Here is a 27899-nt window from a genome sequence, read left to right as displayed (position 1 = left end):
CAAAATCAGATCAGACATTTTATTTTGTTTTATTTTCCACATTCATTGTTTAACTGATCAGTGTCACATTAAAGTCATGTTGATCACATGTTGATATTGATCACATGTTGATATTGATCACGTTAATGTTGACCACATTAGATCCGCAGAATAATGAGCCTGTGTTGTTGTGAGTCCTGAGAGCAGCTGGTCTGTTCCAGTCTGATCCAGGATCCAGTCCAGGTTTTGTGTGACGCCCCTCCCTCCCCGATGGTGTTCAGACTGGCTGCAGCCTGCAGCACACACACACACACACACACACACACACACACACACACACACACACACACACACACACACACACCCTCAGCTCTCATTGAGGAGCAGTGGACACTCAGACTGGACGTGTTGTTGTTCTTGTGTTGGAGCTTGAGACTCTGCAGGTAAGTGACAACTGGTGCTTCACCTCTCTGCCTCTCTCTCTCTCCTCACGGCGTCTCAGAGTCTCTGACTTCATCTGACTCCATGTGAAGACTTTACATGTTGTTTTACATGAGCATGTTTCAGCAGCAGCTCCTGCTTTAGTCACTGTGACAGTGATCGGTGACAGAGAGGAGTGAGTGACTGAACACTGAGCTGCTGCTGAACTTTACAGAGACTCAACTTCACCCTCTGTCCCTTCTCTGTTACTGAGCTGTGTTCATCCACATGATTTATAGATCACATGTTTTTAGCCCTTTCTGCAAGAGAACAGTTGATCTGCTGCTTTTCTCTGTCTGTAGCCTGAATGTTGTTGTTGTTGTTGTTGTTGTTGTTGTTGTTGTTGTTGTTGTTGTTGTTGTTGTTGTTGTTGTTGTTGTTGGGAACTAAAGATCAACACTTGGCACCATTTGACTCAGAGACTGACAGAGAAAATAACGGTCTGACTCGGAGCTGTTTTTGTGTCCATTCAGGACTCTTATTGTGGAGGGTGTGAACTCAGCACTGAAGGAATCTGATTGGCTCAAAGCTCGAAACAGCAGACAAGACAAGGGGGTGTGTTCATACAGGTGTCTGGTGTGTGTTGCTGTGTGTGTGTGTGTGTGTGTGTGTGTGTGTGTGTGTGTGTGTGTGTGTGGCTGTTTTAAACTTTAAAACACTTAAAAATCACTGGGACACCATCAGCACTGAACCAGAACCAGAACCAGAACCAGTGAGTCGGAACCAGTCAAAGATACAGGTTATTAGTTAGTCCATCTATTAATGTTATTTTTCATGTTACCTTTGGTTATTTAAACTAAATCTAAATTTAAATAAATGTTACACACAATTATTTATCAGGTTCTTGTTCTTGAGTATTTTCATTTACTCAGATTTCATTTCAATTTCTACTTTTCCTGAAGTAAAATATCTGAATAACTTTCACAAGTTTGACATGAAACCTGTGACAAAATGTTGTGAGTTGTTGTGCAACACAATGTGCACACATTAGAAAACCTGTGAGGGACACATGTTGTAACGATCAGAGATGAGTTTAAAAAGAGGATGAGCTGATTAGAAGTGTTTTAGTTTGGGTCAATGACCCAACAGTGACATAAGAAACCCCTGGATCAGTGATCGGTTCAGAATCCTTCCAAAGTAAAAGCACAGAAGTATCATCAGCCAAATTTAGTATAAAAGTTCTTGTTGTGCAGAAAGTCGGCCCAGTCAGAGTTAAACATTAATTTATCTGACAATATTAATTATTGATCATTTTACGTTGCAGCCGCTCCAGGTGGAGCTGAGACAGTTCAGTCGAGGGGTCGGGCCCCTCCCGAGGGTCGCCAGATCAGAAAAGGGGAGATGTAATAAGAAGTAAATAAAATAGAAACAGAATCTGAAATAAATAAGATAAAACAGAAATACTATATACAATAACAATACGAACTTCCCCTCAGGGATAAGTGAAGTATCTGGTGCCGGGTGTTTCTATATTGATCCAGTGTTTGTGTTTATGTTTATTTAAAGGTGTTTATGTGTTTGTTTGTTCTGAAACTCATTCTGTGACTCACTGATTAACAGGAAACCTTCAATGGGGAGGGAGGGGTGGGATGGGGTGGATGTCATGTTTTACCATGTTGCCACGGCAACACAGTTTAGTTAATTAGTTGTAGTTTAGTTAATTATCGTTGTTGTCAACAGATGCACAGTGATAAAGAAATAGATGAACAGTTGAACCCATCTGTTCTGTTTACTTTAATCCACACACACACACTCAGCGTACTGACTGTAAATGACACTGCAGCCTGTGAGTCACCGTGATGTCACTCAGATCTGTGGAACATAGAACAGATCTGACCGGCAAACTTAATCCACAGCTTCAGATTTCCCAGCAGCCACTGCACAGCTGCTGAAGTCACGTTGCACTGTGGGGGGAGGGGGGGGGTGTCTAACCTCACTACTGTTGGGTCCTGAGCGACGTGTCTCCTTGTTCATGGAGATGTGTTTCGACACATATCTGAAACAAACAGGAAACAGAATCCACCTCACAACTTGGATGAAATTAAATTTGAGACGGTTCTTTCACTGCTTCACTGAACTGTGATTTTCATTCTCCATTAAAGTGGTCGGACGGTTTTATATAAACCTGTCTGCACATGACTTATTCTGCTTATTCAGCTGAATAACATGAAAAAGAATCATTTTGTGATTTCAGTTGGAAAGATCAATTTCTTTCATTTTGACTGAAAAGAATAAAAATGATGATGATGTGATTCTTGTCTTGTACCAAACAAACATGTTTCTTTACATGTGGAGAATATGATTTGCAGGCCGGGGCACCACAACACTGATGCTGCTAACAATGCTAATGCTAACAATGCAGAGCGACGAGACACATTTTGACTTCACTAAAAAAAGAACTGCAGCTCCTGTGATTTGGAAAATGCACTTGGCCGTCTCCAAGTCAACAGTCACTACTCTGACAGAAACACTGTCTTCTTGGACATTATGCTGGATTTGTCTTGTACAGAACTTTACCTCAGTATGTTCAGCAGCAGCAGCGTCGCTCTGTGGTCCGTCTCCCACTCCGGTTCAGACTGAAACGACTACAGGAGCCTCCATAGTTCCCTTTATATCCCGGTGATGAATGACTGAAGCCGCTGTTTCTCCTCCATCAGACGGACATGTTGCCAAAGACTCGTCTGGGGAAGCGTTCCCCGCTCGGAGCGTTGGTGAGCTCCACCTGTCCGGTGGCGGCAGGAGCACACATGCACCTGGAGACGGGTGAGGCCGGCGTCACCGTGGCAACGGCAGCAGGACAACAGGCCTCCAGCAGAGTCAAAGGTCATCCTGGGCTGAAGGTGAGTCACATTTTCTGTCCAGTGCAGCAGAAATAAACATTTATTGTTAAACACGGACAGAAAATCCCAGAGCCATGTTTCAGTTCCTCCGATGGACATGATGATGATGATGATGATGATGATGATGATGATGATGATGATGATGATGATGATGATGATGATGAAATCCCCCTGTGGGAAACTCACAGACAAAAAGACGTTATGTTTGGGGAAGTTTGTCTTGACTGACGGTGTTTCTCCCTCTCAGGTGTATTTCCAGTGCGGGGGAGGGGGTGAATCCCCAGCAGTGGCGGATCAGCTGGACCTCATGCGCAGTGATGTTTCTGCCTGGTCTTCATCTCATCCCTCCTCAGTGCCCCTGTCCAGCAGCAGGTCTGTCTCGTCCTGCATCGACGTCCCCAGGAGGTCAGACATCTTCTCTGTCTCTGTCTTTTGTCTCTCTACATATTTTTAAGAAGCAGATTCTCACCTCGGTCTCCTCCCGTCTCTGTTTCCTGTCCTCCTGCAGTCAGAGGAGTCCAGAGGAGGTGGACATGGACGAGCTGATGGCAGCGATGGTTCTCAGCAGTTTGTCCTGCAGCCCTCTGCTGCACAGCCCTGTGACCCCAGACCCAACAGGTACAACAACAAACACCAACATCAACTAGAATCACCTCCTTGTGGTCGTATCCCTCCGCCACTCAGACTAGTTCCAGGTTACATCCTGTTTATCCAGAGTCAGAGAAAATATTTGCCATTTGTGTGAAATCACATAATTGCTGTGAAGTCTTGAGTTATGGCTAAAAAGTGTTTGGTGATGTCACACTGACCTAGACCTTTGACCCTTTGACTTGAAGAAGTCCATCAAGGCCTTGCTAAGATATCGTGTCATGTGACGGGATCCTCTTGAAGAGTTCTTGAGATATCGCATTCACAAGACCAAAGTTGCAATTTGTGAGGTCTCTGTGACCGTGATCTTTGACCTCTGACCTCCGACCATCATAGTCTAATCAGGTCATCCCTGAGTCCTTGTGAAAATTTGTGCCAAATTTGAAGAAGTTCTGTCGAGGAGTCACTGAGATATCGTGTCCATGAGAATGGGATAAATCTACGGTATGAAAACCTGTTGTGATGTTGTGATGTCATCGCAGCAGCCATGACACCTGTCAACATGCTGACCACACCCACCTACGGACTCAGTCTAAATACTAAACATTGTGTGTCTCAGCGGCTCTGACGGACTCCGGCGGCAGCGACCTCTCTGACAGCAGCAGCAGCGGCTACTGGAGCGTCGGCCGCACCAACGGGAGCCCGGACCCCTCTCCACCAATCGCAGAGCCCGACGTCAGCCCGACCACGCCCCCCGACGAGGGCCTGGACATGGAGCTGGAGGAGGTGTTCGACGAGCCGGCGCCGCGGAAACGCAAGGTGTGCGCACACAAGCACGCACGCACGCACGCACACACACACACACACACACACACAGGTGAGCGCTGACGGCCTGTTTCCTCCTGCAGAACTCGGTGAAAGTGGCCTACAGGTGTCTGTGGCCCAGCTGTGGGAAGGTGCTGACGTCAGTTGTGGGAATCAAACGTCACATCAGGACGACACACCTGTGGTAAGACTCACCTGACAGATGCTTCTAATCTTCATGTGTTTTTTATGGAAGATCATTTCTGCCAAAAAAGATGAAGGAATAAAAATGTCACATCAATGGGAAATATTATAATTTTTATTTTAAGCATCTTCGTGTCTTTAGTTTGAGTTTTATCTTCTGGAAGCATCAATGAGGCAAAGTGGACTACAATAAAACCTGGATCTGTTATTTATGGAAGTTCAGTTCTGCCATAAAAAACAAAAGCTGAGAAAAAAATATTAAATGAAAATTAAATAAATAAGATAAGATAATAAAATAGTCATGATAATTCAAAATTATGTAATAATTTGAAATTGAAAATAAAAGTAGAGTCAAAATCTAATTCATACTAACAGTGTAAAATATAAATAATTAATAGTTAAGTTAATTACTTGTAAATGTACCACTTTTATTTTATCTATAATGAGTCCAGAAAACTTCCGGGGACTTTTAGACCTTTAGTGATTTACAGAATAAAGCACCTTATTTTATATTGTAATATTAATTTAAATTGTGCCTCATACTTTTGAAAATCAATTAAATGAAATAACAAGGTTTTTGGATAACTGAGCAAATTACATACCTGATGAATCAATGTTGCAATAAGATAGAAGGGTAGTTTAATTTTTTTATTGTTTAAGTTCTGATGTGACCTTTGACCTTTGACCCCCCAGCCGTGGAGGTGAACACGAGCGTTGTTCTCGCAGCGAGGAGGATTTTTATTACACTGAGATCATCCAGAGGGACCATCATCAGTTCATCATCATTCATCATCATCAGCAGCAGCAGCAGCAGCAGCAGCATTCCCTCCTCTCTGGTCCCGCCTCCCCCTCCCCCACCGCCTCCTCTTCTTCCTCACCCTCCTCACCTCCCCAGCCTCCCCCTCCCTCCCCTCCATCCCCCCCATCTCCAACCTGTGGTACTCTGAGTCACTCCGCCCCCTCCTCCTCCGGCAGCCTCCTGCAGGTCCAATCAGAGCACTCCTACCAGGTAGGGCGGGGCTTATCAACAGTGACTGACAGTTAGTGCAGGATGCATAGTTAGTCTTTAAAATAATAAAACATCACAAAGTGTTTTCTTGTAAAGAAACACATCCTGTGTTTTCTTGAGCTCATGTTAAATAAATCCAGATGATTTATGACAGTTTTTGATCATGAGCTTGAACATGTAAAATACAAACAAAATGGAGACCCCCTCATAAAAAACATGGCTCCATACGCTGCTACTGCAGGTCAAAAACTTCACACGGTGACTTTCATAAATGTAAAAAATGCAAAACTCAGAACATATTTTTTCTCTTATGTATTATTTTGAACGATTATGTCTCTGTGTGTATAAAACAGAATATTTAAATTAAACAGTTTTATACTTTTTTTAGGCTCTGCCTCCCAGCCATGTGATCTCAGCAGCAGCTTCCAGCACAGCTTCCTGTCGTTCGATGGCCCCTCCCACCACCTGCCACAGCAGACAGGTAAACAGCCATCATTTTTATCTGATCTAATCCTGGTACAAGACTCTGCAGGGAACAGGACCGACGACTCTTTTATAAGGGTTGGTGATCGATTCTCAGGGAAGTGAGGTTGGTTTCCTCGTACCTGAACCTGAACTGTAACCACTTATCTCAGGAGAAAGGTATAAAATGTTTCATGGTCGTGATGTACAAAGCCGTTGTTTTTGACCTGAATAACTGGAATCAAACAAATTGAATCATTGATCTGAAGATGACTTGTTTTGTCTGATCAGCTGATCGTCACCAGACCAAGAGTGAATGGGACGAAACAGAGTTTTGTTTATTTTAGCATTTAGCAACTGCAGCGCCCACGAGGCTTTGACTCATGGGAAATTAAAAGTTGTTATTGTTATTAAATGCTTGAAGTGTTTAACGTTTGAAAACGAGTTGTTTACATGGTGAGTGTTTCTAACGAGGAGGAAATAACCGTCTGTCACGATGAATAAAACAAAAAAGTCCAGAAAAGTCCGAGAAGTGAAATTTGAGATTCTCTGTTCGTGTCCTACACGGAACAAACATGTCAGTGTGGACTTTCACTGAGATTTACATTATTCACTTATTACTGGACATCCCCAAAACACACACACACACACACACACACACACACACACACACACACACTTCTCCAATCCAGTTCTGTTTTCAGTCTGAATCCTGTACAGCAGTCTATTGTTGATTTCCTGCACCAGCCCAGAGAAGCCTGTTAAAACTGGTTTTACACTGGAGGGGGGGGGGTATGTGTGCGTGCGTGCGTGCGTGCGTGCGTGCGTGCGTGCCTGCATGTGTGCGTTCCTCCCTGATGGTTTTTATCCGGCAGGAAAATCCCCTCAGATGGTTTGTGGTCACATTTTCCATCAGTGTGTCACTGAGCAGTGCTGCCACCTGCAGGCCGACGCAGGAAACTGCAGCCTGTTTTTACAGCCACAACAAAGGACATTAAAGCAGCAGCAGCTCACACATTATTATTATTTTATTATTACAACACGAAGCATCAGACAGCAGAGGAACTGATGAAGAAAATAAATCAAACACCCACTCTGTCTCTGTCTCTGTCTCCTCCTCAGGGCTTGTCGTTTCGGGTGCGTTCGATCAGTGTAGGAGAGCAGTGGCTGCAGCATCAGAGCGCCCCCTGCAGGTCAGTACTGGTACTGCCGTACTGTTGCACAAAACACCCTTAAGTTTCCTCCTTAAAGTTTCCTTAAAATGTTCACTTAAGTATTTGAGGTTTCTTCCTTATCTTTGTATTTAAGGAATCTTTAAAGTCAGTAAAACCTGTGCAGAAATTGAACCTTAAGTGATATATTTAAGTAGAAAACTTAAGGTGTTTTGTTCAACCAGCCCCAGGATTTTAACAGCCAGAGAGACATTTGATAATATTAACAGTATCAATCTCTCTCTCTCTCTCTCTCTCTCTCTCTCTCTCTCTGTATGTGTGTGTGTGTGTCAGGAGGGTTCGTGGTGAAGCAAAGAAGTGTCGTAAAGTTTATGGCATCGAGCACAGAGATCAGTGGTGCACGGCCTGTCGCTGGAAGAAAGCCTGTCAACGCTTCCTGGACTGAGTAGAGAGGAAGAGGAGGAGGAAGAGGAGGATGAGGCGGAGGAGGAGGGAGGAGGACGATGAACAGAGACGGACTGTTGACAAGTAGCTGAACTTCACCTGGTGGATGTTTTATACTTTCTTACATCTGAAACCAGACATTATTTTTTTGTCTTTATACTCTTTCTACGTTTTCTAGAAGTGTCTTTTTTAAATTTTTGAATGTGTATCTTGTTGCTGTGTCATCTCACACAACCTGCGTCCTGTCGGTGCTTTTTGATGACATACGATGTGACCTTTGACCCGGTCACCTGTTGCGCTCCTCAGGTCATCTGAACTGAACCAGCCTCTGTGTCGGGATGAACACATACTACTTCAACAGCACACGCTCGGCTCTGATTCGTCGAGACTGGAGTTTAATGATACGCCCACATGTGTGTGTCCGGACAGCATCGACCTCTGAGGAGACCTGCTGCGAATTCATCTAAATATCCAGAATAGCAGACTCGTTAACTCAGCGCGGTGACGGCAAGTCTTAATTATGAACAGTTTAGAGAATTGAAGGTGGAGTTAACAGCCCCCCCCCCACAGTGTCTACAAAGCCAAAGATGAATAGGAGTGGGTCACTGGGTCTTTACAGTTACCCGTTAGCTCCTGCAGTTCACCTAGCAGCCCTGGGAGTCGTCACTAAAGTCAGTATCATCAAAGAAACAGATTATTATTCATATTCATTGGGTGAAAAGTCTTTCCCTGTAGCTTCAGCAGTATGTAAATATTTCCCTCCAATAACAAGCCGCATTTTATTTTACCGTGCTCAGAGCTAATGCTAACGCTAAGAATCAGAACTAAAAAACTAAATACATGTTTGATAAAAAAAACAAAAAAACTTACTGTTGGAGTTGTCGGGACGTCAGATTCGAGGTTTTAAAGAGTCTCATTGGTGCTAAACAGGAACCAGGGTGTCCATGAGGAGCTGACTCAGGATCAGCTTCAGTCAGTGACGGTTCGGCCTCCGTTCCTCCAGGTTTTGCAGCTAACCTTCAGATGCAGTTTCTCAGTGTTTCAGGACGTTGGCATCAGTCAGCCTCTGGTCCAGTGACTCAGTGTGTTGACTGCTGATCTTAATCAGTTCATTTATTCTGGTCCCTCCATTATTTCACCCACCAGCGGTGGTCTGGCTCGAGCTGTATGACGTCTTCTGTGGCAGCGGAGGAGAAAAGAACAAGGTCACAGTGATGTCCTCAGGTCATCTCAGACCCAGGGATTACAGATCTATAGCATTCGTGACACACTGTGGTGTTTAAAAGTTTGACACAGGCAAAGTCGGCAGCTGCCCCAGGACCTTATAGACGTCCCGGGGCAACGAAAGCTCCAGGATGAGCCCTGTATTAACTGGAGCTAATTAGCTCATTTGTCTTGGTGTCGGCATCATTGAAGTACAGAATAAATACTAAATCTTCGTCCTGTGGCTCTGGTCTTGGAGAGATCCAGACCAAGTTTCAAACTGTTCTCACACTGAGCATATTCCTAAATGAAGTTGTGGCTTTTCCTGGACCTTTAAGGAAAACATAAAGCTGCCATGTAAATAATTCACTATCCAGCTGCACTGTGAGACATTCAGTGTTGTCAGGATGTCTTCACCTCCGTGGCTTCGATTTTGACCAAACACTAAATCACTGCAGACACATTCTCTGGTTCTACTGTAAAGTTTATTCTGTTGGAGTAAAGTTTGTTGTTGGTGTTTGATGGAGAAAACGAGAGGAAATCAAAAAAGACTAAATTCATCTTTGATGTTTACCTCTTCTCCCCTTATTTAACATTTATAAACAGGATATAAACGATTATTAGACAATTGTGTTTATTAATGTATTTGCAAACGACACTAACTTCTCCTGTGAACACACACAAGTGGAGCCTGCTGTATAAAATACTTTACATTAATAAGCCCTTAAACTGTCCTGACAAGCACATTATACTGTTATAAAGCATTTATTCATGTGTTTATACAGATTATAAATGTTAAATGAGTTGTTAAAGGGGGTTAAAGTAAATTAAATTCAAGTTATTCAAATAAAATTAGAGAAATAAGTCAGTCCTGATAACCAGTCTGAATGTTTGGAGTCAGTGCAGCTTTAATACATGTAGATCTGTTTTTAAATGTGTTGGTGCATCAGGGCTTTTAAAACTGCAATAATTCACACTGTTTTATTTTGAAGCCATCGATCGTTTCATCACGTCAGGTGACAAAATCTTTAAATTTCTCCCGCCGTTACCTCGTCTGCATCTCCACTGATTAACAGATAATTATCAGACTTCACTGTAAATGTCATCACCACTCTGCGCCTCTGTTCACTTCCTTCAGCTTCAGCTTAGACGTTTTATTGTTTGGAAACAGAAGCCATTTCCTCTCTGATGAAACCACATGCAGTATTGATCAAGACGTCTGTTTAAGTACAAATAAAAACACACACATACACACTCACTGAGACGTATATATTTGATGAATTCCTAGTGTATATACACAGATATATACTGGGCCCATATCTACAGTGAAGTCTATTCCAGAAGCCATTTTATACTTCAGTCATTTGACGGTTGATTTGCAGTAAACTGAGACAAAGTTGTGTATTTATATTCTATGTGTTTAAGAGACGTTAATGTTGATCATTGTACCTGTACCATTTTTAAGATGCACTCTTTTATACATGATGTGAAATCCTGATGTTGTTATAATAAAGTGGAAAAGCTTTGACTTTGCCTCATGGCTCTGATGATTTCGCTTTATCTTTCTTTTCTTCTGTGTTTATTGTTTCGCACCAAAACAATGAAGCATATTCTTCGTATGTGAAAATCTACTTGACATTAAACCAGATGCGGATGATGTGGTCTGTAGTGTGGTGGGAAGGTGTAGTGAGGATTATTAGACGGATCAGTTATTACCAAGATTTATCCTCCATCATGTCCGCACAGAAAAACATAAATGCTGACTGATGAAAAGAGCAACCTCGGTTCACGACTGTCACGTGACTCTTCACAGGAAGTGGTTAACGAGTCAATTAGGGCTGTGACTACATTATTTTATCAATTAATCATTTGGTCTATAAAATGTCAGTTTGGTTTTTTATGTAAAAAGAAAAAGACAAGAAAAGAAAGAAAAATAGGATTTGTTGTCCCGAGGTAACGAGATAATCATCCCATTATCTCGAGACAACAAATCTTGTTTTCTCTTTATGATTACTTTGTTAATTAGAGATCAGATGCAAATGGAAACTTATAGAGCTGTAAATTGAAAATGTCAGGACAACGCATTGATCAACGTATCAGAGAACATTTCAATCAAGATCATTTTCACATCAGTCCTCGTCAGCTAACGAGTTACTCAGGAGCGTTGCTGCGATTTAGTGTCTGAGGTCAAGGCAAAATTATTTTCTCCTAATAATATCTCGTTATCTTGGGATAACAAGCTTTGTTATCTTGAGATAACGTCACATGACTCCTCACAGGAAGTGGTTAACGAATCAATTAGAGCAACTAAATTATTTCCTAGATTTATCATTTGGTCCATAAAATGTCAAGGATCTTGATTTTTTTAAAGTTGAAAAAATAGGGAAAAATACTTGGAACAGTTTCCTGAAGTCAACGATGACGTCATGAAACTTTTCAGTTTACTATACATTAGACAAAGCAGCAAAAGTTAACAGTTGAGGAGCTGAGGCTCCTAATAGAAATTTAGTTTCATCATCATTATTCAGCTTGAACGAACCAATTAGAATCCTCCGTGTGTTTTAAATAAAGTTTTTATTAAAGATGATTCAGCTCAATTATAACAGCAAACTGAACACAAACTCCTGTAAACTGATAATAAAAACAAACTGATGCAGGTACAGTGACTGGTCCACTCTGACACACACACACACACACACACACACACACACACACACACACACACACACACACACACTCCCTTCTCAGCTGTGGCTCTGCTGTAATAAATTATATGTACAGTCCAGGTCCATCTGCGGCTCCAACCGACACCGAACACACGAGGAGAGACGCCACTCTGCGACGCTGGAGCCGAGTCTGCAGAAAGGAAGAACAAAGTGACGTTAAATACAGGAAAAAAAGAGAAGAAGAGAGAGCAGAGAGGAGGATTATGGGACATGTAGTCTTATATCATGACATACAAGAAACTAAACGGAAAAACTGCTTGTGGAGAAAATGAGAGTCAATTAAAAAGCAAAGTATGTCATTACATTGATCCAATGATATTACAATAAATCAGACCTGATCATTGATTTGTGACATCAGGTGTATGATCACCTGGTGGAGCATGTGACATCACAGCACAGGTGTGTCAATGTGAAATATGAAACATGAGTAAATTTATTACTAACCATTTATCGGTTTTGTTCTGGGTCGACTCGCTCTTTCCGTCACAGGCCACAATCTTGACCTTGTCGACCTTCACCAGGTCGGTGACCTCTCTGAACTCCACGTCGTTCAGAACAAACGTCCACACGTTGTCGCAGAACCTGTAGGTGTTGAGAGAGCCCTGTGGGACGGAGACACGGTGACCCAGTTACGCACCAGTCCAAACAACTCAACACGGTTACAGTTCACAAACATCCTGAAACATCCAGGGAGTCATCACTCTATGTTTAATTGACCCTGATCCGAGTCCTTTAAAGTTGACGCCTGACAATATGAAGTTCAATATGTATAAATAAATATGTATCTGACATATTGAAATAAATGTCGGAGGAACTCACCCTGAAGTTGACTCTGTTGCGGACTCTGTTGGCGAGCGCTGTATTGATGGCTTTGTCGAACTGGAGGAGGACCTGAAGAGCCAGCTGAGGAGTGATCTGCTGAGTCTGAACACACACCAGATTTCACTTAACGTCCACACACACTCACAGACAGTGTTGTACAGTTCACAAGCAGCAACTCCTAATCCAAACAACACAACCTTCATTAATTAACACATTATATCTCGCTTGTTTAATTTCAGGTAGGGTTGCACCGATCTGCATTAAACACTTGATTATTTTCTGCTCTCGGCAGTGAGAGAGCAGATACAAACCGATGAAAAGACCAAACCGACCTTGAATGTCTCCCACTAACAAGTCCTGTGTGTATCTATATCCTGACATACAGTATCTTAATCCTCTGAGCCATAGAGCTCCTTATGGTGCAGTCAGACCAAGATCCACCTGGTGAAACTTACTCTGGTACTGTGGCCAAAAACAGGAGGGGGGCAGGAGATAGCATCACTGAAAGGCTAATAACAGCAGTCCACAAAGCTGTTAAACTACATGTGTATCAGACTATTTACTGTCATTAACCTCTGTCACTGTCCTCACACTCACTGCAGCATCTCTCCTTCTGTGCTGCTTGTATTATTTTGTGCATAAATATTAAACAAGAATTTAAGGGTTAGGGTCAAACAATACTTTCTGAATGAGAGCTCAGTCTCAGCCTATCTATCTCCAATCGGCTGGATGTCAGAGAGGCTTGCAATTTTGTGGGTCAAAGTTGAGTAAGATTTAACTCAGACGCATCAGTTGGTGACAGGAAGTGAACGTGTCTCGCTATGTTTCAAGTTCTGTCAAAAGATTGTGAAAGTGATCACTGTGAATTTCTAAATAAACTACAGCATAATACAGGAACATGTCACTCAGGGAAAGTCAAATATTAAAAACACTTTGTTTCTAATAGTAGACACGTCCCCCATGTCTGAACTACACAGCAATGACCTAGATACAGGAGGTAAACAGTGCATCCCTGAGCTGGACCTTCACAGATCCTGGACCAGTTCTCATACTGGGTCTGTGTATGTTACCACTGCTGTAGGTGACTAGAACCCTGTCTAGTAATAAATAAATTATCAGGAAGATACCATAATTATAATAATGATCTTTAATTCACCAGTTATTGTGTCACTAACAAACATTAGTTTAGCTTAGGCTAGCTAGCTAAACTGTTTACTGTTTACATACAGTTACTGTTAACTCCACAGTTGCTCCTTAATATGTCAACACTACAGACAGAAAACATGAGAATATTTATGTTAACTTCTGAATTAATAGCTGAAGCAAACCGCAGCTACCAAGGTATGGTTAGCCAGGTATGAGCTAAACAGCGTAACTGACCGTCGTTGTTGCCGTTAGAAGCGCGCTAATCTGGGCTAGCTACGAGCTAGCAGCCATAATGTGTGATGTGTGTCACCTGTATGAGCTCGTCCAGACTCTCCTGTAGACTGTTTCCCAGAGTGGTGTTCCTGTACAGCTGGTACGCCATGGTGGGAACAGCAGAAGGTGCTAATAACTACAGTAAACTATCCTACAAACTCACACGGGGCTCACGGAGCTAACGGAGCTAACAGGGCTAACAGAGCTATCGGAGTTTACGGAGCTAGCCGCTTCCCTCCACTACGTGCAGCTGTGAGCGCCGACAAGCTAACGACACTTCCGGTTAAATATTTCAAAAATAAAAGCCGACGTACATTTTCATACTGCTACTGTCACAAGACTTGCACTAATTCAGACCCTGTCGTTAATAATAATAATAATAATAATAATAATAATAATAATAATAATAATAATAATACAGTATAGAATATAAAATAAAATACAGAAAACTGAACTATAAAATACAAACAAATATACAGTAAAATTTTCATAAAACTTCCCTGAAGTTCCACAATGTTATTATTAAGACTGGATAAAGATTTTATGTTATGATGTGAAACTCTGGGATTTGCCTTTAAAATAAATTTGACCTCCACCACATTGTCTCAGTGTAGACTTCTCTTTATGTCATTGGTTTAACAAACATAATCAAAGTGTAGCAACCAGTCAGGTTACATGTAATTACTCAAATGTAATTATTTAAAATCTGTTTACAAGTCTTTGAAAAAGTTAATTAGCACATCTTGATGGAGATGACAAAAATAAATGAAGCTGGATTAGAGTGTAGAAGAAAACCTGCCATGAAAAGTATTTTCTTTAATGGTGGTGAAAATACAAACAGGAATTCCCATGTTTCTGATGTGACGTTGTGATTTTCAGGGACCCAGGAAGCCACAGGGTGGTGCTCCAACACAGCTATGATGCAGTAGACTGACCTACAGTACATTGTTAGTCTTTACAGATTCACCATAACCAACTGCAAGTACGTGTGCATGCTGGATGCTCAGTCTACCCTGGTGGCACACTCACCATTTAGGGTTAGTCCTTATGCAGTGGCCCTCTGCTGCATGTCTTCCCTCCTCTCTCCCCAGCTGTTTACTTCTTCAATTCACGAGTTTTTACTTGTTTACAAAAGAGAAATTGTCCAAATCCATAATGCAAAATGTTATTTTTATTGTTTTTCAGTTACTTGGAGTGGAACATGTTTATTTATTTATGTATTTATTCATTAATGTATTCATCTATCAATTCATTTGTTTTTGCTTCAAGGAGATCTACGTGTTGGTCGGTTACTTTGACCAGCAGAGGTCGACGTTGAGCTTTGATTTGAAAAACTTTTTTTCATACAAACTGTGTTGAAAGCTTCACTGGCTCGTAAAGCTTCACTTCACCATCACTAAGATACGCCTGCTACAAGACAACACCTTACACAATACAACCAACCTCAATCCAGACTAGATGTGTGAACTGCTGGACCTCTGCCTTAACATCACTAGGGGCGACTAAAGCTTGGCAGAGCTATGGGCTCACCAGTATCTGTGGCAAACCTTCAAATAGAGGAAGGAGAAAGCAGTACCTGAACTCTCAGAGGAACAACACTGTCTTTAATTAAAGACATTAAAGACAACAAGAACCCCCCCCCCACACAGACAAGAACCTAATCTTTGAGCCTCACCACCCACTGAAACACAAGCCAAATAAAAATGAGCTATTTCCACCTTCATGACAAATTGTTTATATATCTCATCTGTTTACATTTTATGAAGGACTAAAGTAATGAAGAGTTGAGGGCGTGGCCTCTTTGAATGACAGGTGAGTGAGCGTATGTTTGCCAACAACCGGTATTCACCGAAGTCTCGGCTCCACACACGCCCTTCTTCTTTGACCCTTTTTAGATTAGCTGGGCATTAGGGGCGGAGTACGGCACTGCCAAGATAGCGACTCTGAGCTTAAGAAACCGATGCCATCTTTATATAGCTACAGCCTATGTGCAAATCCCACCAAGGAATACTTTTAAGGTAAAAGATGGCGTCAGGTTTAATTTCCAATATTTCTTTTAACAGCACAATGTGTGTTGAAAGATGAAAGCAAAACAATAAAAAAAACGTCAGAGTTTCTTCTGAAGTAGTTCAAAACACTTATACTGCTGGACTTAGCTCTACTTCCAAAAGTACTATGAAGTACTTTTACTATGTAGTTTTTGAGCAATCCACAATTAAAGTCCTTTCCAGAGGAGAAGAATAACATTTTCACCTGAATTTGATGTGATCCAATATGTTCTTTGTAGGCGAACTGTAGGGGGTCTAGTGCATGTTCAACCTGTGGCCTCAGAAGATGGAGAACGACGTAGAAAAAAAAACATCAATAGACAAAAAATATACTAATATATACAAATATATTGCAAAAAACTACGAGCTGCCACTTGTTGCCAGTGCATCATTTGAAAGTAGTTCATGATCCTAATATATTTATACTTAGTACTTCTTAGACAACTTGCACAATTACTTTGAAGTACTTTAATTGTGCAGTTTTTGAGTAATCCAAAACCAAAGTCCCTTCCAGAGAACAAGAATGAGAGTTTTTGCCTAACTTTGATGTGAGATAAAAACCATAACAGAATTAATATAAGGAAAAAGTGGGACAGGTTATGAATTAATAATGATGATAATAAGGATAAGTTTTATTTACATAGCAAAAGTTGTTGCGATCAATTTGTCATAATTTCATAAATAATTAAGGATGTAAGAATTGATTTCATATCGGCTTCATCGACAAATTTAATCAAAACAACATTTACATGATAAAAACTGTACATTCTCTCAGTATTTTTCAAAGCTCTTCCTCAGCTTCCTCTAGGTCATTTTGAGGATTTTGAGGGGTTTAAACCGTGGTGCTTTGAGCTAAATGTCTGCTCACATGTTCACAGTCGTGATGGGTGGTGCCCTACATAGTCCACACAGGGTGGACACCACCTATTGGTAATCATGATTCTCAATTGCCCATATTTTATTTTTAAAGACAGGTGTTACACACCACACCTGACACCTGACTTTGTTCTTTTATTACAATCTGGCAAGGATTCACGTGCCAGCACTTTAATTGAGATTTAAATATCTCGTGCCTGAATCATTTTGAACTTTATGCAGTGGTTATGAGTTGCTGTGCTGTGTGGATCCGGAGTGTGTCTCTTCGCAGAGTCCCAACGTAATAACACCTTAAGAGGCCGGCCATTGCCTCTCATGGCCCAGGCCAAAATAAAGTCTGAACTGCAACCATGATGTAGTGCCAGACATCTGCTCTTCCCTCCTTACAACACATCGTTCTGATCTGAAATCTCGGATCTACTGTTTTACATTTGACACATTCACCATTTGACATTGACTTTTTACTGTTTCATTTGTTTTTAGTTGGTTTAGTTTAGATTATTATTAAGTTTGATAATCTGCAGTTGAAACCTATTTACCACTGTAATCACACAGTGACAATGCTGAAATGCTAATGTTTAACAGGCATAATGTTTACCATGGTTGCCACAGTTCAACAGTTAGCATGCAAACATTTACTACTTACAGCTGAGGCTGATGGGAATCCCATTAGTTTTACAGGCATCATGGAGAAAAAATTTTAACTGATGATGGTAAAAAAAAAAAAAGAATTAAAATGAAAAACGTTTAAAATAATTCAAAATAAAAGTTATTACAGTTCATTCTGAGCAGGACCTGAATGTCTGTACACAATGTCATGGTAATCCAGAAGCTATTATTATGACCAGAATCAGGTATTAATGAACTTTAGTTAACCACGTTGTTATTATTGTAACCATGACAACAGAGATTGTCTAATCTTAAGAAAGTACTTATTTTAACACAAAACCACAATGTTTTCCTAAACCTCACCAAGCAATTACAACTGCAACCATGACGACGAAGGTTGGGGAATACTGCTGTTGGTGCACTCCACATGTTTACAGCATGTGACAACCAAAGCCTGGTATGCCTGTCGCCTAGAGACATTCCTGTGTGTCATACAAGGTTGTAACAAACAACCTTATGGTTGCTCAGGTTGGAGGACGTGTTAAAGCTCAGCCATGAAATGAAAGGGACTCTCTGTAGACCTCCATGATAAAACTGTAATGAGGCATCGATCAGGTCAAAGGTTTAAAACCATTTCTAAAGCTCTGAGTGTTCCCAGGAGTGACATCAGTGATTGTGAAATGAAAGAATGTGTGAACACAGCAAAGGCAGGTTTTCAAGGTTGTCCCTGTTTTTTTTCACCAAAAAAGCGCTATATACTGTACGTGCACAGATACATTGCCGACATCATTGTAATCAATGTCATTATTGTAGAAAAGAAGCTAATCCTGATGATCAGTGCTAATGCAAATGCTAGGTAGCCAACCGTTTATTTGCAATCTATTGGTGGCTGCTAATGCTAGCAAGCTAGCCCCGCCCCTCTGTTGTGGTTGTCCCTGTTTTTTTACCCATAAAGAAAAAAAAAGCTAATGCCAATGCTAGCTGCTATTGCTAGCAAGCTACCGCCCCCTGTGTCACCTTCTGTTTGTCCCTGTTTTTTTAACCAAATTAAAATAAATAAATAAATAAATAAAATAAAGCTAATGCTACTGATAGCAAACTAGCTCACCCACTTCTCATTTTGCAATCTTATAATGAAATCGATAAATTAATTCATTCAAAAATCCAAGCAAGCCAGCTGCTAATACTAGATCTAATAAAAATGGAAGGGGGGGGCAGCTCTATATACTGTAAACATACATAACCGCCATTATCATTGTAATCAATGTAGACAAGATGCTATTCCTGTGCTAATGCTAGCAAGCTAGCCCCGCCCCTCTGTTCTGTTTGTCCCTGTTTTTTGTCCCTGTCCCTTGGCTGAATGGACGACTTAGCCCCCAGTTCAAATTAGGCTCATTGAGCTTATAAAGTAATGTTTACAAATAATTCCAATATTTGTAGTTGTAAATTAACCTTTGTAAACCTGAAAAATAAATCTGCATGAGAATTCAAGTTTGTGCATGTGAAAACAAATTGTGCTTTGTTCAACCTCAACACTGATCGTTTGTTCAGTTTTGAGTCAGACTTTCAACAAATACAAATCTCTTTGACACAAGCGCAATTGTTTCACATGCACAAACGTGAATTTAGATCCTATTTTCACACCTGAATTTAAATTCTACTTGTAACCTCAGTGTCACACAGTTGCAGGAATTTTGAGCTTTGCATGTGACACAGATGTTGACTGAAGCTCTTCCTCTTCCAGTGTCTTTGTGTTGCCTCACCACTAATGTGTTTGTTTTTATGGATATGAACCTCTTCTACAAATTCTTCACATGTACATGTATCACTTGTTCAGATTTATTAAGTCTTGTTTTTATTAGTATATGCTAAATGAGGTTTAAATTGATGATTGATTCATCTTTTATCTTCTGAAGTCCTTAGAATGCTTCAGAAATATTTCATAGTCAAAAGAGCAGCTGCTTGACCTGTCCTTATTTTTGATGAGGGCAGACTTGACGCTCCACTGACTCACACAGCATCTAGTGTCACAAAGTGGTATTACAACACAGGACAGGTCGGGGCTGGCTGGTGCGCATGCGCATTTCAGTAGATGACTCTGAAATACAACAGATGGAGATCTTGATCATGACATCACTGTGGCTGCGTCACACACTGTTGAGCGTGTTAATTCATTGTTTGAACATTTTAAACTAAAGTTCTGGCCACATCTTATATTGCACCTTTACAGCACAACCACCAAAGCTGACATTTAAAAGTGAAACTACATGTTCTTTGCCCACATTGCAAACCAACTTAAAGTTTTGACACTTTGTTTAAACAAAGACATTTAGCTTAACTTGACTGATAATGACATTTGATGCATACAAAACATTTTTATTTGCTGTTACAGTATATAAATATATGCTTGGAATACAAAATACAATCATGCTTTACCTCATACTTGCATAAAATCTGTGATGTACAAATGTTTGTATTTACCCATTTTGCATTCAGGCCAGTAGATGTTGCACTGTTCACAGGAAGCATCAAGATATAAACCCTTTGTGGAACCACTTTGCTGAGAAAATAAAACCTCCGACGCTGTGGGACTCACATCCAGTACCAGGCAGTTGATTTCTGCAAGCAGAGAAGATACAACAGTTCGGGAAATTTTATTCACCAAGTATTTCACTTACTGACTGTGGACTGCTCACAGAGCCAGGTTTCAGTTCATTGCAGCCATGTTGGTTTCTAGCATCTGTATATGACGTCATGGCGCTGTCTCCCCAGTCACCTTATGTTGGCAGTCTTTATTTAGATATATATTTATATTAGATATTAACAGGGATGCTAATTTTGGCTAGCAAAGAAACAGGCTTAAAAAAAATTAACCACTGACTCCTCTGAGTGTCTTTTAGAACAACTGAAAGCAGAACAAGACATTTTCAGGCAAACAACATGTTGGAGCTAACTTTCATCAACTGAAAACAAAAATGACAAGTCAAATGTCCGACACGTTATATCATAACGTGTCGGACATATCCGGATCAACAGGCAGGTCCCCCTGTGTGTCAATCACTAAAACCACTCTGCTTTAACTTCTATCATCTTTTAAATTGGACCATAATTTAAAAAAAAAGATTAATTAAAAAATCAAGTTGTATTGAAGAAAACTTCAAACTAGCGATTCAGACCATAAACACATAACGAATCAAATTTGAAAATACGTGTTGAGTGGGAGTGCTGCTGCTGGGTGTCTGTACTCCGCACTGCTACTCGGTCTCCTGTTTCCTGGATCATTTTATATCTGATAAATTCTTATTTTGAGCGAATTTGAGTTGTAGGGTTTTAATGGAGAACTGGAATATTAGGAAAGGTCGGACGGAATCTGTTTGGTCACCTAAGAGAAGTTAAGTGAATTTATATCCTGCAAAAATATCAGGTAAGAAAACATTTACTCTATTGTTTTGGTGACGTTGTTTGTGTTCATGTAGTTTATTTCGGATTAAATAATGCTATAGACGGATAAACAAATGTCATTAAGTATGTATGTTCATACTGCGTAATTAACGTGTGTTAAAGTGAAAAGCTAACTGCTAGCTAATTTTACTGTGTGTTGCTAGTTTGTGTTAATGTTGTCAGCTGGTTTAAAGCTTAAACGAACTGATGAGAGGTAAATGAGTGAAGAGAATGAGTAAAGTGAAAACTGTCTTGTTCACACTTGTACACTTAGACAGAGAGGACCAGGAAACACATTGAGGAGCAGAAGTCTCCCGCGCAGCTATCGCTTGGTCTGGACTGTTGTCTCCAGCCTACCACTCATGGTTCCCATCGCCGGGCATCACCCAGTTCCTCATTGTTCACCATGTTCCAGATGACGACTCAGGGATTAGTGAGTAATAGCTAACATGCTATCTTGTTTGTAGCTCCGGTTAGCGAGCGGAGCTGTGTGTCCACAGCATGACAGCAGACATCGCTGAAGTTGTAATAAACATCACAATCCAATATTCTGAAGATACAAAAACACAACACTCTTATGAACAAGTTAATTTGTTGGTCCGAGACACACACTGAGCAAGAGAGAGAGAGAAGCCAGAGCTAACTGCTAAGCTAAAGTAACAATCAGTTCTAAACAGCATGTAAACAAATGCTGAATCAGTGAAGTTCGCTATAAGCAGCAGAGAGCTGTGGGTGCTGGAGCAGAACTGGTCAGTTTAAATGTACAGCAGGTAGTTAGTCACTGTAATGAAGAAAACAACAACATTAACTGTGTTCAGATAGAGCAGCAATAAACTCTACCGGAAACAGAAACTCCAGAGACTGGCGATGAGACACTACAGTGACGTCAGCACGTAAACGGTCACTCACTGCTGTTAATGAAAGGTGATGTACTCTGAGTAAACTGTTACTCTGCTTCATTTTTAAAAGGGGAAGAGGAGGGTAAAACATCTTATATGGGGATGATAATAATAATATATGATAAAAGTATTAAACAACATCTTTAGGCTGTTATTTCTTTTCCCCCCAGATGCTCCAAGGATCCAGCTGATTACTGGCAGTTTGAAGGTGGATTTTTCTTCATCTGCTCCGTTGCACCGTCACTTCTGGTAAAGATTCATTGACCTTTGTGGTATGTTTAGATTTGACTTATTAATTCACTGTATAGTTGGGATTCTGACATAAAAGATAGTATAATGTTTGTCCACATATGTTGTCAGAACTATATGGAGAATACTGTGGAAAACAAGATAAAACTGAATTGGAAGATACAAGCTAAAAAACAACAGACAGCACCCCCTCAGCTCCACAGCCCCCCCTCTTTCAGAGGTGACATCATCACCTCCTCATTATAGGAACCTTAACAGGCAAGATAGACCAATGGAGAAATGCCAGTTTTAGTTCTTCAGATCATCCCGGGGCTCTGAAGAACTATTTGTGAATAATTCTTCAGTATATTATATTTTATGAGAAATGTAAGAAAATTGATCTGAATCTGAATCAGTAAATATTGTATTTAGATTGTGCTTCTACAGGTTTTTAACATTACTTTACACTTATAGATTCAATGTTGACACAAATACTGCAAGTTGAAGTTTGAGATGATTTTGGGGATTTTGATAGTTGATGAGGCCAGACACAGAAGAAAAGGCAGGTGCTGGTCCATCACTGGGGAGGACTGGACTGGAATTCTGGTCCTGATACAGACAAACATGTGATAGAACAATTAGTTTAGATCATATAAGTTCTTTATATTCAAACATGTTAGGTCTGTTGTGTGTGTATAATAAATAGTAAGGATGGATATGAATCTGGTTCTGGATCAAACAGTCTCTTTGTCTTACTTGTAACTGTAAATTACTGACGCATCTAGCTGGACAGCAGCCACAAGAACAGGCTGAATTCTACTACATAACTAAAACGTCTGTGGACATCATCAGTTATACATTTATGCCACTTGATGTGTTCGTCAGTACGGTTTGACATTTGCACTAATGATACTTTTCACTACAGACCAACATTAGATGTTACTCACCACTTCTAAAAGAAAAGTCCGGCGTCAAACTGCATCTCTTTACCCGGAGCTGTCTCCAGCGGTGGGAAGACACCAGGATTTACTCCTGTTTGGCTTCTTTGCCGTTGAACATGGTTTCTATTCAGAGCGGTTCTTCGGGATGGAGATAAAGACCGCTTTGTAGGAGTTTTAGCCATCTCCGCATCTCTGTGATGCTAGTCGGTAGCTTTTTTTTTTTTTTTTAAATCGGGAGCTGTAGCGTAACTTCAAGCTCTGGAGGAAGCTGTTGGTCGTGGGACTGAGGGCAGACTAGACGTGACACTGACTCACACAGCATCTAGTGTCAGCTAGTTGGTTAGCGTGCTCATTTCAGTAGATATCTATAAAATACAATAGATCTTGGTCATGACAGCATCAATGTGGCTCCTTCACATAATGTTGACAGTGTTAGTTCATTTGAACATTTGAAACTCAAATACACCTTTATATGAACATTTTAAAGAAACCTTAACAATGAAATTAAATATTTTTTGTGCAACTGTTTTTATTCTATGGAGTCCTTAAATCAGACTTCAAGGAAAATCTTGACCTAAGGTGTTTTGTGCAAGTGACCCCTGCCTCTAATAAAGACCTGTTACCTTCTGCGGTTGAGGCAAATAAAGTAAGAAAGATATCGTGTTTCTTTAACTTTATCTCTGATCATTTTACAGTAAACCCAGCTGATATCACAGCTCAGTCTTTGTCTTTCACTGATGTGTTTGGTGATTTTGTCAGATGGCGTCGTGGATATAAAATCAGGATTGTCTGTCTTGTCATGTTTCTTGGTCAGACTACAGCGTACTCGTCACATTCCTGTCACATGAAAATGATCAGTTGATTCTCGAAGCAAGAATGTTTAGTGATTATGTACGACTCACGTAAGTATGAGACAGAAACTTCCACTTTCCTTCACAAGACCGAGAGAACAAGATCGTCACAGCTGAAAGGCAGCTGTTGGCAGCAATTATGCGTCAACAGCTTGCAAGTAAAATTTGGCAGCTTTTCCCACCACAATCTAAGCGCATTGGGTGTGACACCTGGAAAAATGCAGAATAAACAAGTACTAGAAAAGCAAGAGGCCCAAATGGGTGTGCACACCATTTAAATATAGTTTGCATGGGTGTTTTTTAAACCTTTGAGTCATTGATACCAGATACCGGCTGAGGTGGAGGAAATAGTTGAAAACTGCTGTAAAAAACCGACATCAATGAGTTGTATTTGCATTCCTCCTAGTATCAGCTGGTTTCAGCTGAATTCACAATAAAGCTGTTCTCACTTACATGTTTTTCTGTTTCTGTTGTCACGACAACGGAACAAGTTTGAAATAGTGACTGAAACGTGGTCCATTAAGACGACATGTTAACCAGCAGTCGCCCAAGCTGCTGCTAAAATCCTGATTTTATGACCATGACGTTCACGTCAGTTAAAGACAAAGTCTGAGCTGTGATTTCACCAGGATTTACATGTAAAGTGATCACCCAGAGAGGAAGTTAGAAGAGACACAATATCTTTCTTATTTTGTCTCTCACAGTTCAACCACTGTACTTCCTCAAAAAGTTTATGGCGCCTTTATTTACCTCAACTTCCTTAAAGTCTGACTTCAGGATTCCTTAAAAACAGTTGCACAAAACACATTTAATTTCATGCTTAAGGTTTATTTAAAATGTTCTCCTAAGTATTTAAGCATTTTCTCCTTATCTTGAGCTTATATTTAAGCAGGGTTCAAACTATAGAGGGGGGGGTCGAGCAGATGAAACTGGATCAAAGTATCTTTAATCCACTAAAATTGGTAAACAGTGTTCAGCACGGACACAGGTCGTCTTGGAGGGGCTGGGATTTGAACCTACCTAACATTAGCTCGGCATGTTTCTCTGATAACTTATGATCCAGACGTTAAGGAAGTTTTTACCAGTAGCTGAATTATCCACAGAGGTGTCCTCCACTCCATAACCAACAGACCAGGGGGTTAAAACCAGTAGAAACACAGAATAAAGCAGTCTCATGTTAAAATTTAGATTTTCTCTGATGCTGTTCAGCGGACATCGGATGTCAGGGACCGGCTGGGAGTCAAGCCGCCCAATGTTTGTTTGTTTCTCTGATAACCTAGGAAGCAGACATGCGATGTCTAAAATCCTTCATCTGGTTAAAATATACAGTTGAAATCCAACAAAATCTTAAAGGTATATCTTAAAAATGTGGCTTAAAACCTGATAAAAGTCAATTTGGAAACTTCTGGTAGGAAACCACAACGTCGACCGACTCATTGACAGGCACCCAAATGAAACGGAGTATTACCATGATTAAAATGTGGGATTTCTCGAGGTTTGAAAATTGCTGGAAACATTTAGGATAATGTAGTTAGTTCAGTATGTACAGCCCACAGAGGGGCTAGCATGACTGTTGATTCTTAGCCTTGTGCATTTATTCACTTCATGGTCAGTCTCAAGGAAATTTCATTGAAAATATTGGAGTCATGTTGCATGTAGGTAGCTACAAATAAATATATAAATAGAAACAGCTAATTTTACACAACAGAGTCACTCATAAACAAAACTGTGACTGTGTAATTGCATAGAATGCAATTGTAGTTAATGATCAAGGAATGGGGTTTGGCTTAACTGTTTAACTCTTTCTCTTCTATTCTGTAGTGGTGAGTGACAGTAAAAGTACATGTAATTATCAAATTAGATAATTACCAAGCGCAGTGCCAAGTGATGGATTCACCACAGTCCCAGCCCTCTGCATGACAGCCTGCAGCTTGAATGTGATACAGGTGTTTGTTCATACTTTAAAAGTTAATCTTACATGTGTAATTACCAGGCCCATAGTTGTTTCTATACATTATTCTGTCATCTGTCAGTTGTTTATCTTGTCAGTCTTAGAGAGGTTTAGTTGATGGTGGTGTTCCTTCATCTATCTGGTGGGAACAAGGTGGTGTTTATAGCAAAGAGGAGGGGTCCCAGTACTGATCCTTGGGGCACCCCTATAAGGGCGGGGGGCAGGGGGTATCAACCCTCTGATACAACCCATAGGCGTACCGAACCTCGGTTGTCATGGTTACAGTAATAAACATGCCAACTGTATACCTATCTACCTTCATTTCAAGTGCAAGTTTTCAACAGTGATCACGTGTTGGTTTTCTTCATAAATTGTTTTAGTTTCTTCGTTACCTCAGTGATCCAGATTAGGCTGGTTCTGTATTCTAACATTATATCAACCCCAGCTGATGAAGTACAGTATTACTTCAGTAGGGCAGGTTTGAGCTGCTGATGGTCAAGAAAATATCTCTAACACTTAAGTTCAGTCCTGAGAAGTCCATGTTGTACTTATTATTTATTGGAGATAAAAGAGAAAGGTGATTAAATCTAATTAAACAGTGAATGCCTGTCGACACATCACGTGCAAATTACATTTCTAGTTCCCACTGCAGTAGATGTTTCCAGGACCACAATTTGCCAGGATGACACACACACACACACACACACACACACACATGAAAACAAAAATGAAAAAAAAAATCAAAACAGACATTAAAATAATAGGAACGACAAAACACAACAACCATTAATTCAAGAGACACACTTCAACCAGGGCAGTCAAACATCAGACACAAGTGCACTGACCTCTAGGTGACCACAGAGAGGCTGTGAACAGATGCTTGCCCAGTAAAAATGTACTGAAGAATATAGAATATACACCACAGTGTGTTGTGTGTAGGTACAGTATCATCTGAAACATGGACAGTTTATCTCAAAATAAAATGTCAAACCAATTCTGAACATGTGAAATGATCGAATGTTGAGTTGTAAGTTATTCTTGTCTGAAGGAGTCTTAAACATAAATGCTCATTTTTAGAATTCTTTTCTGACTGTAGGAATGAAGGAGTCCATCCATCCACTGATCCTCTTCCACTTATCCGGGGTCGAGTCGTGGTGGCGGTAGGTTAAGCAGGACTCCAGACGTCCCTCTCCCCAGCGAAGCTTTCCAGCTCCTCCTGGGGGATCCTGAGGCGTTCCCAGGAGGATCCCTCCAGCGAGTTCTGGGTCCCCCCCGGGATCTTCTCCCAGTTGGATGTGTCTAAGAAACCTCCCAAGGAAGGCGCCTGGGAGGCATCCTTATCAGATGCCTGAAACACCTCAACTGGCTGAGCCCAGACAACCCTACGGAGGGAATTCATTTCAGCTACCTGCAGTCGCGATCTCATTGTTTCAGTCACTACCCAGAGCTCATGACCAGAGGTGAGGATCAGAACGTAGATCGACTGGTAAAATCGTTCTGGTACAACGTCTGCATTACTGCTGACACTGCACCGATCCGTCTTTCGACCTCCCGCTCCATCTGACCCTCACTCATGGACAAGATCCTGAGATACTTGAAGTCCTTCTCTTGGGGCCGCAACTCACCCTAGACCCAGGGGGGTGGTTCCTGCCTCTCCTTTTTAAATTATCAGTACATAAAAGGTCACAAACATATATATAATATGGATTGTTAAATGAGAATTGAATCAATTTGTCTTTGAATGTGTCTTTAATGTTCAGGTGAACCGAACCATTATCTGGCCCCTCCCTTCTTATATCCGGACAAACATCCACATTTAAAGAAATTCAACCATGTCAGTTGGAAACTGTCTTTAAAATCATTAGAGGGGGAACTGTGCAGGAATGTACGTTGAAGAATAATA

At 40.8% G+C, this 27899-nt stretch overlaps 2 protein-coding genes across 2 annotated transcripts; one reads left to right on the top strand and one right to left on the bottom strand.

Moving 5' to 3' along the window:
* The first annotated feature begins 332 nt into the window (after positions 1 to 332).
* Positions 333 to 10713, top strand: LOC111225182 (zinc finger protein 395-like). The gene is made up of 11 exons (XM_022749891.1): positions 333 to 422; positions 3117 to 3299; positions 3547 to 3704; positions 3808 to 3917; positions 4507 to 4706; positions 4796 to 4896; positions 5589 to 5715; positions 5806 to 5904; positions 6293 to 6385; positions 7489 to 7559; positions 7872 to 10713. Exons 2-11 carry the CDS (start codon positions 3123 to 3125, stop codon positions 7981 to 7983), a joined length of 1248 nt encoding a protein of 415 aa, XP_022605612.1. The 5' UTR covers positions 333 to 422; positions 3117 to 3122; the 3' UTR covers positions 7984 to 10713.
* Positions 10714 to 11876: 1163 nt separating this feature from the next.
* On the bottom strand, positions 11877 to 14405 carry gtf2a2 (general transcription factor IIA subunit 2). The gene is made up of 4 exons (XM_022750414.1): positions 14190 to 14405; positions 12731 to 12835; positions 12356 to 12513; positions 11877 to 12041 (listed from the first exon to the last, which is right to left on the bottom strand). Coding segments are annotated over exons 1-4 (336 nt in total). The 5' UTR covers positions 14262 to 14405; the 3' UTR covers positions 11877 to 12040.
* Between the last annotated feature and the right edge of the window lie 13494 nt (positions 14406 to 27899).

Source organism: Seriola dumerili, unplaced genomic scaffold, assembly GCF_002260705.1.
Source record: "Seriola dumerili isolate Sdu_G_001 unplaced genomic scaffold, Sdu_1.0 BDQW01000012.1, whole genome shotgun sequence".
NCBI classification, from domain to species: Eukaryota; Metazoa; Chordata; class Actinopteri; order Carangiformes; family Carangidae; genus Seriola; species Seriola dumerili.
The sequence above is the reverse complement of the archived record's forward strand: the minus strand, read 5'-3'. Positions and strand labels throughout refer to the sequence as shown.

Excerpts from the sequence above, each read along its gene's own strand:
- LOC111225182 (XM_022749891.1), top strand. The coding sequence starts at position 3,123 with ATGTTGCCAAAGACTCGTCTGGGGAAGCGTTCCCCGCTCGGAGCGTTG. Across the intron at positions 5,905-6,292 it reads AATCAGAGCACTCCTACCAG|GCTCTGCCTCCCAGCCATGT; the intron begins GTAGGGCGGGGC and ends TACTTTTTTTAG. Across the intron at positions 7,560-7,871 it reads CATCAGAGCGCCCCCTGCAG|GAGGGTTCGTGGTGAAGCAA; the intron begins GTCAGTACTGGT and ends TGTGTGTGTCAG.
- gtf2a2 (XM_022750414.1), bottom strand. The coding sequence starts at position 14,261 with ATGGCGTACCAGCTGTACAGGAACACCACTCTGGGAAACAGTCTACAG. Across the intron at positions 12,836-14,189 it reads GTCTGGACGAGCTCATACAG|ACTCAGCAGATCACTCCTCA; the intron begins GTGACACACATC and ends GTGTGTGTTCAG. Across the intron at positions 12,514-12,730 it reads GCAACAGAGTCAACTTCAGG|GGCTCTCTCAACACCTACAG; the intron begins GTGAGTTCCTCC and ends TCCGTCCCACAG.